The sequence below is a fragment of the Cynocephalus volans genome, chromosome 11, assembly GCF_027409185.1.
Source record: "Cynocephalus volans isolate mCynVol1 chromosome 11, mCynVol1.pri, whole genome shotgun sequence".
Classification (NCBI taxonomy): Eukaryota; Metazoa; Chordata; class Mammalia; order Dermoptera; family Cynocephalidae; genus Cynocephalus; species Cynocephalus volans.
The window spans coordinates 114,484,216-114,499,048 of NC_084470.1; the positions used below are offsets into that span (position 1 = coordinate 114,484,216).

At 40.4% G+C, this 14,833-nt stretch overlaps 1 protein-coding gene and 1 non-coding gene across 10 annotated transcripts in view; one reads left to right on the forward strand and one right to left on the reverse strand.

Annotated features, from left to right (window-relative positions):
* The window catches only part of HHAT (hedgehog acyltransferase), a 321,836-nt gene that overhangs the window by 34,958 nt on the left and 272,045 nt on the right, over positions 1-14,833 (forward strand). For 7 of the 9 annotated variants that reach the window (XM_063114373.1, XM_063114372.1, XM_063114371.1 and 4 more), the window contains one exon: positions 11,429-11,542. In XM_063114373.1, the coding sequence (XP_062970443.1) occupies positions 11,429-11,542 (114 nt within the window). Of the gene's footprint in view, positions 1-8,792; positions 8,905-11,428; positions 11,543-14,833 lie in introns of those variants that run through there. The other 2 variants (XM_063114376.1, XM_063114378.1) reach the window with 2 other exon arrangements.
* Positions 747-863, reverse strand: LOC134391479 (U5 spliceosomal RNA). The gene has a single exon (XR_010024995.1). It is a non-coding gene; the product is annotated as a U5 spliceosomal RNA (small nuclear RNA).

The following is a 14,833-nucleotide window of genomic DNA, read 5'->3' on the forward strand; positions in this document are numbered from 1 at the left end:
ATTCCTCATTTGGACATTTTCAATGTTTAGGACTGTCCTTAGGAGGTGGATTAAAGTTAATTCACACACACACATCCTATGTAAGTGCTCTAATAGACAGGATTCATAGAGGAAGAGGCAGGAATTATTCCAGCCTAGGGCAGGTTAAATAGTGGTTTGGAGCTTAAATTTGGGGGGAGGTATGTGGAAGTGAGGAGGAGGGGAAACGTTTCCTTCTCTCAGCACACTCCCTCAAAGTGGTGCCTGTCAGCATTCTTAAAAAGGTTATTACCTTTTCAAATCATGACATGACACAAGTCTGTTAAAACGAAATTAGAAGCAGCAGCAAGGTAAGAGCAAGATCATGAGAAGCGTGGGAGAAGATGTGAGGGGTGGTGTCTGTGTGTGCAGAACTGACTGAAGCCACATTTAGGGATGACAGTAGCTTCTGAAGAGTTTGAAGTGGATCAAGTCTAGTTATTTCATCATAACCTTGCTCCCAGGTTTTATGAAAGCTAAGCTCACACCAAGTTATATCATACCTGTAGACATCTATTAGGCAAATAGTGAAGGTTAGTTTAAACTGAATCAGTTCTGTGGGGTTGATGAAGTTTTCTAAGGATCTCACATCACGACCTTGAGTGAAAAGTTCAGGGAGATAAGACTATTTTGCAGTGTCTGCAATCTTGCAATCTTACAAGGTTAACCGAGTTGTGGCATAGAGTTGTGGCATGTGTTAAAATGTCTTTCGTTGCAACAACATGATCAGCCCTGCCAAAACAAGGCCTCAAAAAATTAACTGAAAACTCAGATATGTTTCTCCCCACGGAAATCTTTAGTAAAAGGCGAAAGATTTATACGTTTTGAAGAGAAACAAAGAGTATTGTTGGTTATTTTAACTCTGTAAACCACTAACTACATCTCCTAGTTCACTGATGGTGGTTCCTTATCGGCTCCTTCCCCCACTGTTCCAGCTACTTTCTGCCTAAAGTTTGTACAAGGAATTCTGTAAAAGAAAAACTTTTATAGTTAGAAATATTGAGTTATAATAAATATTCTTTTAAGCTTGAAAAAAAAAAATTGTACTATGCGCTGGGTACTTTGGGTATGCAAATGAGAAGTATGAGTCATCGACTTTGAGATTCCACAAAGACCTTAGTATTCACAGGGTCCCTGTGGCCCCATCTGGGGGCAAGGTGGAGTTCTGGCTGGCTGGGTTCTAAGCCCCATCCTGGTTCAACCATAGAAATTGGTTTCATGCCTTTTGTGTATTGGGGCTGTGAGTACGATTTCTTTTCTTTTTTTTTAAGTCCTTTTATTTTGAAACAATTATATACTCACAGGAAGTTGTAACTGTAGTACAGAGAGGCCCTGTGTACCTTCACGCAGCTTCTCCAAGGGGTCCCTTACATAACTGTAGGAATCCAGGAACTTGACATTAGTACAATCCACACACCTTATTCAGGTTTTACCAGTTTTACAGGCACCTATTTGTGTACGTGTGTATAGTCGTATGCATTTTTATTATGTTTGTGAATTCATGTAGCCATCAACACAATAAAGACACAGGACCTCAAAGAACTACTTTCTCCTCATCCCTAACCTCTGGACACCACAATGTTTATATTTATACATCTTTATATCTGTCTATATATATCATATACACATACATATAGGATTGTTATATCTTTTTAGTGAGGCGATTGGCCCTTTTATCACTCTTTAATGACTCTGGTGATTTTTTTCTCTGAAGTCTGCTTTATCTAATTTTAATATAACCACTCCTGTTTTCTTTTGATTAATGTTTGTATGGCATACCTTTTCCATCATTTTACTTTCAAACTACCCATACTATTATATTTGAAGTTAGTTTCTTGTAGACAGCATGGTGTTGGGTCATTTCTTAACAATCCATTTTGCCAACCTGTCCTATCATTGGTTTATTTAATTTGATTGGGGTTCGTTCAGCTTCTTGACTCTGTAGGTTTAGTCCTTTTGCCAAATTTAGGAAATTTTTTGCTATTATTTCTTTGAATATTTTTGTAGCCCCACATTTTTTCTTCTTTCTTTCTGGAAAATTCAATAACACAAGCGTTAGATCTTTTGTTATCGTACCACAGATCTCCAAGGCTCTGCTTATTTATTTTTTTGGTCTGTTTTCTCTCTGTTTCTCAGACTGTGTAATTTCTATTAACCTATCTTCAGGTTCAATAATTCTTCCTTAGGTCAGCCATTTCTACTATTAAGCCCATCCAGTGAGTTATTTTTTTTAATTAACTAATGTTGTTCATTGTCATTTCCCAAAGTCCCTAGCCAGTCTGCTCTCTTTTTCCACTTTTCAGAATCTTTTCATATTTGTCTTATGTATTATATCCTAGGTTTTAAGTTGTCTTTTGTTGGGGGGATAGAGAGAAATGTGCCTATCATACACTTGCCTGGAACCAAAAGTCTGCGTTGAAGTGTCTTAAAGTAAGTTTTAGGCATCATAAAAAGGTAAATTATTTTATCAACACACTGATAAGTTTCTGAAGGAAGATGGGTGAAGCAGTAGAAAAGATGGTTGAAGAAGCGGTGACCTTGGCTCTTGTCATCTCTGTCCCCAGCCTCCCAGGCCCTGCAGCTGCCTGTGATGGCCGACCCTGCCCAGGGATGCTTCAGGAGGCTGCTGGGGCAGCTAATGGGCAAAGGGGACGGATTTAAAAGATGTGTGGGAGAATCCTTCCACGTCACGGTGACTGCCTTCTTCCCTGGTCTTCCACATAGTGTGTAAAATTCAAGGAGAAAAGTAATATCGGAGATTATGAAGGCTTCCTCTCCTCTCCCCATAAATGGATGGCAAATATGTTAGTTTTTTTCTTTTTCTCTCTTTTATCATGCTTTTTTTTCTTAATTGTCCTTCTGCCCTGGGGACCCCTATCCTTTTGGGACTCCATCTGGAGCTGCAGCTTGCTAGTGTTTGCCCACTGCAGGGATTTCATATATAAACTAGTTTTCTGGAGTGTGTGAAGCTTCCCTAAGCAGAAAGCAAATTCTCTGAGGGTGAGGGCCATGTTAGGGGCTGTGGCCCCTAAAGGGCTCGGGAACTTTTTTCTTTATTGATGTTACTGTGAGTCACTTTGTCTTTTTGGTATTCTAAAGAAGTGATACTAATGTGATGTATGATTTATTAGCATGGTTTGCAGCTGGGGAGTCTTATGAGTTTGTGTAATATGTTCTCTGACCATCCCATTCTACTAAATTTTTTGTCATGATCCCTAACTTATTTATCAGCCTTATTCATTGTTTGCAACTCTTTTTTCCATATACCTTGTAGAAAATATGGTCAGTGTTTTTCCAATTTGAGAGGTATGGAAAAAAATACTATAGTTTTTGTGCCTTTGGCTTCACACTAGAATTTACTATTTCATTTTAAACATTTGATTCCTTCTCTGTCAGCTTCAGGAAGAAAGGGAGGAATATGGAATAGACAGAAGGGACAGAATCTATCCGTGTTAGACCAAATATGTGCATAGTCTTGCATAATGCAGAGTGACTTCTAGGAACTAGGTAGGTAGAGAGTTGTGACCAGAAGACGTTACTGAGTTTAGGTTGACAGTTGGGTTGAGGATGTTAAAAAATATTTACCCACGTTAATTAGGCCCTCATGATTTAATTAAGTCCTCTGAAGAGGCTTTCTCTTTTCTTCATCCACAAAACACCTCCCCTCTGCCATTATTCCCTGGACCAATTTGCCTGGCTTAGGTGGTGAGGGGCACGAAGAGGCTGGGAACGATACACAGTAGAACAGCACGGTCTGTGCCCGTCCTGTTGGTAGCATTCCCGCCCCTATAAGCATCTTCTTCATTTATGCAGCGCGGCAGAGATGTTTTAGCAGAGACTTTATTATTTATAGAAAAAAAATTTTTATTAGCGAAATATTTCATCTTTAAGGAGTTGTTGGCTGGGAGAGAGTGTTGTCTTTGGAAATTGTGAGCAGTAAAATGATTTAGTTCAAATTATTTTAGAAATAGCAAAGCAGCTGTTGAAAGAAAAAGAAAACACTTCCAATAATTGCTCAATGAATCATTAGCCTGAGTTCATCCAGAGAGCAGCGTCTCTTCTGTGCAGAATTCCTATAAAATTAGTCTTCTTTTGTGTTTCTTGTCTGGAGATTTATAGGCCATTAAGGTGAGTTGCTGCTTTCAAATGTGCAGGGAGACATTTATGATTTCAAGAACCTTGTAAAGCTCTTCTCTGATCACAGATAACTTTTACTCAGTGTAATTAGGAATTAGGTATGGTCTCTAAGTAAATAATAAGCACATACTACTATTTCGGAAACAGATACACAAAAATGTCTAGTATTCCTGTTGTATTTCGTTTGGGCATCATGCTGGCTATGAGGGTAAGGAAGACAGTAAATACTCGGGTACTTCAAAAGTTGATGGAAAGATTCTTATTACCTTTTCATTCTATTTTTCCACTTTTTTTTGGGCAGCTGGCTGGTATGGGCTCTGAGTCCTTGACCTTCGTGTCACCAGCACCGTGCTCAAGTGAGCTAACTGGCCAGCCCCTTATTTTTCCACTTTTTGAAGTGCCCTTATACATTCAGCTCTCCATCATCTTCTCTGTCTGGGGAGAGCAGAGGTATTTTTAATGAAAAATAGATTGGTGAGTAAGGTAGGTCATTTTCTATATGGTTTTGAACTACACGAATAGACGCATTTGTGGATGTGTACTAACAAAAGTACTTATTGCCTTCATTATCCTGTTCTTAAACACGGATTGCATTGACCTAGCTGGTGTTTTCTTCTATTTCCTTTCTTTTGACTGAGGTTGGGGTCTTGAACAGCTCAGCTCTCTCACTTTACCTATGGGTGTCTTTATCTGTTTCAGGACGTGCAGCTTGGAAACTTCTGGATTTGTGTTTCTGGGGCTATCAAAGTAAAACAGCCTTTGTTGTTTCTTTGTTTATGTATGTATTTACTTACAAAACATGTACATAGTACATTAGTAAATGCCAGGCACTAGTCCAAGTGTTTTCCACATTTTAATTTAACTACTATAATTAAATCATGAAATAGTTCCACTGTTGTAATAGTATCCTGTACTTTGTCCATGTTTCTAGAGTAATATGTCAGAGAGTAGTCCTGGAGTTGGTGAAGATCGTTGCGGGACACATCATCTACTAGAAACAGTGTGTGAGCTTGCGTTCTGTGACTTTGGTCACAAATGCATTGGAGGGCAGGTGCCAGGTTCTCCACTCTTTGGTCTTCTCCTTTCCCAGTAGACTGTGCTTCTACCAGGTTCTTAAAAATGCGTTGACCCATTGTATAATCATTCAACCTTTTCAACAGACTTCTGTTGAGCTTCTAGTAGATGCTGGTTTATTGGTGGACACAATGCCGAATCTATGTGTAGACCCTGTTGGCAACGAGCTCCCCGCCCAGTGGAGAGGCAGCTCAGCGAGCACAGTGTGGTAAGTTGCCCTGAGAAGGGTAACTGTCGTGCATCGTGGGAGCATAGGCGGGGGACCCAGAATCCAGACTGTGAATGGGTGGGTTAGGAAAGGCCTCCTGGGAGAAGGCTTGCCTGAGCTGAGACCCAGAAGGCAGGTCGTCATTAGTATGATGTTGGAGTGATAGGTTTCTCCAAACAGAGGAAGCAGAGTGTGGGAAGACCCAGCTGTATGAATAGGGCGCTTTGGGGTGGCTGTCAGAGGGGTCAGTGCAGTTGTGATGCGCGACTAAGGGGGAAGGTTAGGTAGGACGATGACAGGGTGAACTGGGCCAGATTACAAAGAACTGCACGAGCCCTGCTGAGAATGTTTCTCTGGAATGCTAAGGGGAAACATGAAGAATATTAAGGGAGTGACATGATCAGTATGGTCTTAAAAATATTAATTTTGTGCTGTGTAGAATGGAAGGAATAAGCCTAAATGAATAGAGCATAGTCCCCCGGATTGAAGTAGGTCCAGCGCAGAGTACAGGGAGGACAAGGATTTGCAGTAAGTTTGCTTTTCCTGGATAACAAAGACTAATTGACGTGCTGCCGATGAGACTCTTCCAAGTCCTTTATTAGACGCGGCTTCATCTGTAGATGTAGACTGCTGAGCTGATAGCACATTATCTGCAAATGCCATCTGTAGGTAAAGTAAAACAATGCTCCTGACCTGCTCTCGCTTGGTGGACTTGGGGTGACTGATGTGGCTGCAGGGTGAATTTCTCTTCTTTACTCGGGGCATCTCAGTGGGTACCTTGACATTTTACTTAGCACCTGGTAGTTGAACATTTTAGTCCGTTGCCCTGGCCTTATTAGCCATGTGCATGTGCTGTCTTCAGCTGGAAAACTGGCTTCAAGCCTGTGGCTTAAGCAGTGTTGTCTGGGTAATGCAAGAAAAAGTATAGAACCAGAATCTTGGCCATCCCCCGTGAAAACAACGCAGTACCCCTGCTAAGAAACCAAGAGTGAGAGTGTTATAATCTGGTGAGGTTTAAGGGAGATGAGAATTCAGGGTTACAGTGGTGAGTTGATAGTGTAAACCCTCATCTTCCAGGAATCTTTTCTCTTAACTTTCTGCCCTGGTCCCATGGGGGTGTTAGAACGGGAGATCCCCACCCCTAATCCTGAAAGATGGTCATCAGTCAGGACTCAGTGCATGGGTGGGTGACCAGCATTTTCTTAGCATTTTTTCTTTTAGCCTGGAAAATAACTGTTTTTTTTTTTTTTCAATCTTCTGAAAGTAATCTTAGACATTGTGCTGATTAGCCCTTCATTTTGCAGACAAGGAGACTCAAGTCCAGATGGTTAAGTGACTTGTCCAAGGTAAACAGAAGCAGAAGTGTGAGGAGAACTGAGGCTCGATTCTGCTCCCTGCCCATTGCCCACCCTTTTACAGGCTTTAGGCTCACGAATGCTGGGCATCTGTGAGTCAAGGCCTTGCTCTCGGGGAACTTATCCCCCCACCTTTGAAAATATATGAATTAACTGTAATAAAAGTGGTAGAATAAATATGCTATGATAAAAATTCTAGAATTGAGTTGTGGATGACAGAAGGTGGTGCAATAGGTCCACCTGGGGGGCGGGGCAGGAGAGCTTCCACTCCAGCTGTTTGCATCAAGAACTTCGTGTGTGTCATGGGCTGGATTTGTGATTATGGGGTGTTAGTGAGGCGCCCTCTAGGCTGGAGGATATTTGGTCAAATAGTGTGTGGAGGGGAGGAGTGGTAAAGGGGCCAGTCCAGGGAGAGGGGCCAGCACAAGTAGAAACTTCTTGGAAAAGGGTTTCCTGTTTTGTATCAAATAGGCCTGGGTTTCAAACCCAGCTCAGCCCCCTACTGGCTTTGGGTAGATAATTTGATTTCTCTGACCTCCAGCTAATTCATCTGTAATATGGAGTTAAAGAAAAAACAAAAGTACTTTATTCCAACTACGTGACATTCTGAAAAAGGCAAAATTCGAGACAGGAAAAAGATCAGTGGTTGCCAGGTGTTGGGGGAAGACGGGGTTGGGGAGAGAGGGGAATCAGGTGAAGCATAGGGGACTTTTGGGGCAGTGAAGCTACTCTTACGATACTGTAATGTTGGATACATGTCATACATTTGTCCAAACCCGTGGAATGTAGAGCACCAAGAATGAACCCTAATGTAAACTATGGACTTTGGGTGATAATGATGTGTCAGTGCAGGTTTGTCAATTGTAACAAATGTACCAGTCTGGCGGGGGTGTTGATAGCAGGGGTGGCTGTGCCCGGGTTGGGGTGGTGGGTATATGGGAGCTCTCTGTACTTTGTACTCAATTCTGCTGTGAACCTAAAACTGCCCTAAAAGATAGAGTCTATTAATTAAACACACAGACGAAGCTTCTATGAGGATTGTTGTGAAGTTAGTTAGAAAACACATACCCAGAATGCTAAGCAGCGATTGTGTTTGGTAAGAAAGATCTGTCAGTTCCACTAATCTGTGCGGTTGAATGACCCTCTCTTGCTTTGCAGTTAGTTTTCAGCATGTGTCTAGATTGTGGGGGCAGTGCTGGGGGTCTCCCCACTTCGACTTGGAGCTCCTCTAGGGTGAGGAATTCTTCAACATTTTCCCGCAGCACCTGAGCTGAACTCTGCTGTGAGTAGGAAAAGAAGCAGTTAAGAACACTTGGGCCAGATAAGAATAGGAAAAACAGTGTTTAGCCAGGAAGTTAGAGCTGCTCTTTAAGAGACCTGGAGCTGCTGTGTCCCTCAGAGTTCTCAGTATTGCCTGGTTGCAGATTGAAAGCCTCAGAATGAACAACCATGTTTGGCAATTCATTCAGTTCAGTAAATCCTTAAAATCTAGGTTCTCAGAGTTTTCAGTGGTGAACAGGATGATGACAGGGATGTCAGCTTTAGAGTGTGTGGCTGTCGGGCTGGGTCACAGACCCCTCTGTCCCGTCCTGTGCAGGTCATGAGTCAGGCAAGTGAGAGAAAAATCGAGGAGCCGCCGGCAAAGTGGACATACTTTTATTTTAGACGCAAGCTCCACCACCAGCAGTTCTAAGCTATTGTCTTATATACCAAAGTGCACAATAGTGGCCACATGGGCATGCCTGCGCAGTTGTACCACTCTTATATAACTTGTTTACAACAGATGTCTGAATCATACCCAGCTGGATATGAGGCAAGGGGGCCTGACCAAACCAAGCTCATTTTCCTCACAGTGGCCCTGCCTGGGAATGGTATGGGATGGGAGGAAGTGTTAAGGATTCTCTGGGTTTATGAGCTCCACTGTAGGATGGCATAATTAGTCATGTAGATCTTTGCTACTCAAAATGTGGTCCCCAGGCCAGCGGCATCACATCACCAGGGGGCTTGCTGGAAATACAGAAGCCCAGCCCCTCTGCAGACTTCCTGGATCAGGAACATGCCGTGCAGGTGGTTTGCGTGCAGGCTGAGGTCTGAGAACCGCTGACGTGGAAGGTGGATGTGGGTTCCTTTTCCTTGGAGTTTGTGCAGCCTCCCCTTGCTCCATGCAGGCACTTCCTGGTTCTGTTTGGCTGGGTTTCATCCCCAGTTTATATCTGAGCCCTTTACAGGACTGAAGAAGAGGTTACTAATTGATTAAGAACCGTGGAGTCAAGAAGGGAAGTGTGGGGAAGGAACAGAACCTGATGCAGTTGTTCTTGATGTGCCTTGAAGTGTGCGATTGAGCTCAGAGTTCATGAAGCTTTTGCTTCTGGCAGCAGTGAATCAGCACTGTTCTTACCCAGATCGTTAACTGCTGCCTTGTTCCGTTCATTGACGCAGCTTTTCTGTCTGGTCATTTTCTTTAGGTAGCTTTTCTATAAGGAGAAGGAAAGACATGAGAGAGACCTTTTTATTTCCTTTAAATGAATATTTTCTAAAAGAATTAGTGGTGAAAGACAATGTGATTTTTTTTTTTGATGGAATTTTACCAGCACAGGGTTTTCAGCAGTCCTGGGCCTTATGATGGAACAGAAAAACTTTTTTGGTTTCTTATACTGTATTGTATCATTTTTTTCCCTAAAAAATTAAACTTGGAGAGGTTTTGAGGCATAGACTGGGGTCATGAATTCTAAATGTAATTCTTAGTATTCAAATACATTATATTTAAAAAGTTAAAATGTTGGGCGTTTCTTTGAGTGGGATATTAAAAAAACCTAATCTTGGCTTTTAGTGTCTTTTTACCTGTATCCCTGTTACAAAAGTGGTATTTTACTGGCAAGGCCTCATCACGTAACTTTTGAACTTGTTCACCTTTATTCAGTTCATTGACTCTCTGATAATTTGGAAATTTTGAGACAGAGAAAAAGCTGTGGATCAGGGACCATGTCAAAGGTCTGAGTTCTCTGCTGCCTGGTGGCTGTGTGGTGGTGGGCATGTCCTGGGCCCTGAGGCAGTCATCTCTGTATGGAAAGCATTTGACTAGATCCGTGATTTTCAGCAGTGGACAGGAGCTCTGTGGGCAGGTTGTGTGTGTATCAGGATCTTGGGGTTTGGGGAGCATGTGTTATTTGAGAATGCACAGTATTGTATTTATTTGGAAAAATGGGAAATCTTGCTTTTTTTAAAAAACAAGTGGCAGAGAGTAAAGCATGGTATAGTCTTGGCTGGTGGTTAACAGAGGATGGGAAGCACATGGGACTAGCAGTAGCAGGTAACATTTCTTAGTAAGTACCATCTGCTGGGCACTGTTCTAAACTTTTGTTATACATATGCTCTTATTTAAACCTCAAAAATACCTGTAAGTACTATTGTCAAATGAAGAAATAGAAACAGAAAGGTTTAGAATCATGCTCCAAGTCATCCTAGCCAGGATGTGAGTGGATCTGGGATCCACACCCAAGCCAAACCATGAGCCTTAGCTTCTACGTTTACTATCTCTGCATTCACAGTCTTGATTCACAGATATGAATCAAGATCAATTTTATCTATATTTTACCTTCTGAAAAAGAAATTTTTATAATATGTGTAGTTGGTATTGAAATTGACCCTCAATCCTCAGGTCCAAAAAAAAAAATTGTATTTTCCTCTCAATCTAATTAAGTGGGGCTCCAAGTTCCAAATTGGAGAAATGTAAATTGGACACTATTAACATTGCTTAAAGTCAGCCGTGTTAACTTTTGCTGTCATTTACAGGCAGCAGGGAAATTTCATGGAGTAATTAATAATTTCATATAAACTTAACAATGAAAGAAAGAGAGGTATACTTCCCTTTCCTTTGGGAAGCTCTGTGTCCATGTAGCACTCTGTGTCTGCGTCTGTACCAGGTTCCATGTCTGTGAAGCTCCCTTGTAGCAAATGGTGAGGTGTCCAATATCAGTAGTCACTGGGGGTTTCCTTCCCCACTCACACAATTTGGCTAGAAAATTCTGAAGTCTCACATCCTCAGTCCATCATGGTGGTGGCAAAATGCTCATTGGCCAAGCCTGCATTGCCCATTTGAAGGTAGCCAGCCACTATGTTTATTCTCTCCGTGTTCAACTTGGCCGCCATGATCTTCCCTGGGGCTTCTGAGGCCATGGCTTTTGGGTGCTGGTCACCAGGTTTCCACCTGCCCCTGCCAGGGAGCTGGCAGTTAGTGAAAGCATCTAGGTACCAAAACTGGGATAGTCTCTGTTCATTACTTGTATTATCTATGGGAACTTGGGTAAATGACTTGAATTCCTTAAGTCTAAATTTCATCTTTTGCTAAATAGTTTCTATCCCACACAGGATCCCAGTGTTGGGGTGGGGGGTCAGTGTCAATGACACTGAGTTATAGAAAGTACAAGGTGCATTTGGGCCATGGCAGTGAGAACCAGCCAGGCTGGATGGGAGAGTACGGCAGCGGTGGGGGTGGGGAGAGTGGGGGAAGGCTAGAAGTGTTTACAGAATTTGTGTTCACATTGGCCTTTCTGGTTGTTTTATGAACTGGAGTTCGTGTTCTGACTTAGACATGTACCAAAATCCCTCTGATAATTTCCTGTTCTGACCTATTTAGGACCCGACCGACTTTGAGTGGAGCTTCTGGATGGAATGGGGGAAGCAGTGGCTGTTGTGGCTTTTCCTTGGCCATGTGGCAGTGTCTCAAGTGGCCACTCTGCTTGCAAGGAAGGTACGATTATATGTGTCCTTTCCTTTTAAACTTCTTTCTCCTTTGCTTTTTGTGAAGAAAGAGTCCTGATCTAGGAATCAGAGGACATGGATATTAACCTTGGGAGCCTAAAAAAGATGAGAAAAAGTTGTTAATAATACATTCGAGATAAAAGTCTCATCCATTCTTACCCTGCATTTACTTTCTCCAAGTTATTTTTCAAACAATTGAATGTGAAGGTTGTAGGGTTAAAAACTAACTTCAGATGGTGTTACTTAAGATCATTTCTAGTCAAATGATCTTGTAAAAGGTTTCCTGTTGTTGGAGAATCCATGTGATTTCACTTACTATTTCAGAAGCCAGTGAATGATTTCATTAAGAAGCGGGAACAATGTAAAATATGAAGGACTTTGTGCTACGGTAGCTGTTTTAGATCAGAACTCCAGTAGCATTTTGCTCTGGCCTCTGCCTGGATTAGAGAGCACAGGATTCTCTCAAGTGAATATTTGAAAATTGCTTTCATATGAGGCAGAATCGAGACCCTCTTCACCGGTTTAGCCAGCTGGGGACCTGAGATATTGGCAGGAGGTTCTTGTCACCTAGGGCCAGGCTTTTGCCCAGCATTCTCTGCTTTTTGCCTGATATAGATTTCTAATGTGAAAAAAATGAATCTGTGATTGAAAATGGACCAAATAAAGACAAAACACAACCAAAAACTGACTTGGTAGTCAACCCAGGAAAAACGTTTGATTCTCAGAGGTTCTTGGAGGGGATGAAACTGACAGAAGGAGCGAAAGCCTGTGGGAGTGAGAGGCTAGAAAGAGACTGAGGAAAGAGGATGCCACGTGGTTAGAGATGTGTACTGGACTTGGGCCATTTTATGGCTCTTTCCTGAAAATTGCTGCTTTCTGGTTTTGCTTCTCATCGTGGAAGACAGGAAATCCCGACAGCATAATTTTCTTCTAAATATATTGATGACTTTTTTGTACTCAGGTGGTTGCTTCCATCTTCTAAAGTGGCAAAAACTAAAATATTAGATGCTGTCAGATCAGAATATGTTTAAAAATTTCATCTAACTTTCTGAGCAGACGCAATAATAAACAGTACATTTTTTGTGTTCCTAAGCCAGTAATGAGTATATCTACCTCAGCCTTCATTAATGGGTTTCTTTTTTCTTTCTTTTTTCCCTTTCAAATTTCTGTTCAGTTCTTCCCCAAGATTTAAAATTTCTAGAAATTTAACATTTTAATTTTTTTTTTTTTTTTTGTCTTTTTCATGACCGGTACTCAGCCAGTGAGTGCACCGGCCATTCCTATATAGGATCTGAACCCGCGGCGGGAGCGTTGCTGCGCTCCCAGTGCTGCACTCTCCCGAGTGCGCCACTTGCTCGGCCCAACATTTTAATTTTTTAACACAAATTTTCTCTGCTCACAGGTAAATGACTTAGTACCCTACCCCCAAGTCTCAGTTTTCACATATGTAAAATGAACAGCTTAATACTTGTCTTTTTTCATCTGTGAGGAGAAAATGAAATACTTTGAGGATGACCTGGAGTCAAACATCAAATCTTACTACTGCTGCTTTGGTTAAGGGCCTCTTTCATACAGGAAGCATGCTAGACATTGTATTACTTATGTTTGCTCCTTGGCTGTGTCATCAATTAGCTTTCTAACCTTAGGAAAGCTTTTAACCATTGAATCTTGATTCATCATCTTCTGGAAAAATAATACTATCTTATTAGTAATAGTATTGTTAATAATGCTATCTTATTAATAAGATAATGGAATTAATGGAATTAATTAAATTAACCCTGTTTTCCTTTTAATTCCATTTTTCCACAAACTTTTTGAACTACCCTCATATAAACTTCTGTCCCCACAACAAACTACTGGTGTAGTTTTATTACTAGCTGGCAAAAGAGCATTGCTAGTTACAAAGAAGGTTATTGTTTAATAATAAAGAGTTCATTTCTCATTAGGAAGACATTACAATTCTAAATTTGTTTGCCTCCAAATATATAAAGCAAAAGGTGATCAGAACTATAAGGATAAATGTATAATTGTAGGGAGAGATTTTAACATAACTCTGTCGTGAATTGATATATCATGAAGGGCAAAAAACCCCAGGAAGGAAAAATACAAGTAATGAGCTTGATATAAAGAACATATGTGCTCATACATATAAAAGTTGTTGCATTCAACACCTGGAGAATCCACATTCTTTTTAAGAATACACATAATATTTATACAAATTAACCACTTTTTGCATAAAATAATTCTCAGCAAATTTCAGAGGATGTGTTTTATACAGGTTACTTCTCTAATCCCAGTGCAGTTAAGTTGGAAAGCAATAACAAGATGACCCGAAATACTAATTTGTCTAGAAACTAAAACAGAAAACATACTTTTAAATAGCTCATAGGTCAAAGAAGGAAGCTTACTGGAAATGAGAAAATATTTGTAAATGAATGGGAAAATATTAGATGTCAAAACTTGTAGGATGCAGCTACAGTGGTACTTAATTAGAAACCATAACTCCACATACTCATTAAAAAAGAAGAAAGGCTGAAATTAATTAGCTAAGTATACAACTTAAGAAGTTAGGAAAGAACAAGAAAAAGTAAAGAAGAAATGAAAGAACAGAATATAAGAGCAGAAATTAAAGAAATATATATATATATTACAAAAACACCATTTTTATTTCCAAAAGAAAAAAATTATAGCAATTACATTTAATTACAAGTCAATAGAAATAAGATTGAGTATAAAATAGAGAGTAAAGCAACAAATAAAATTGAGAAAATCAAAATACTGTCCTAAAATGCTATTAAACCACAAAGGAAATAAAAAGTGTAATAGCAAGTTATTCAAAAAATGGATAATGTAAATATTAGCAAACCTCATAGGCTTTTTAAAATTTAAAAAAAAATTTTGATGTTACTTTTAAAAAAAAAACAAACTGCTAAGCATTCGGTAAACCAAATTATTAGTTAATTAATGTCATTTTTTTTAGGCTATTGTCTTTCCAGATGTAGCATATGGATGAATTTCCCGGTTTGGGGGCTTAAGCTAGTGTGTGTTAGAATCTTATACCACAGGCTCTTTATTTATTTAATGCTCCAACTATTTATTTAAAGAGTGTTGAACTGCTTCTGAAGATATACCAGATTTTCCTGGTACATAAAACTTTTAAGAATAAAATAGTCTTTTTTTTCACATTTTAAAAATCGATAATAATTCCTTAATATTGTTGGAATGAGCAGGACTGAAGCCATGTTGAGACCTAAAGCTGCCTGGGCTGCAGAGAGGGGAG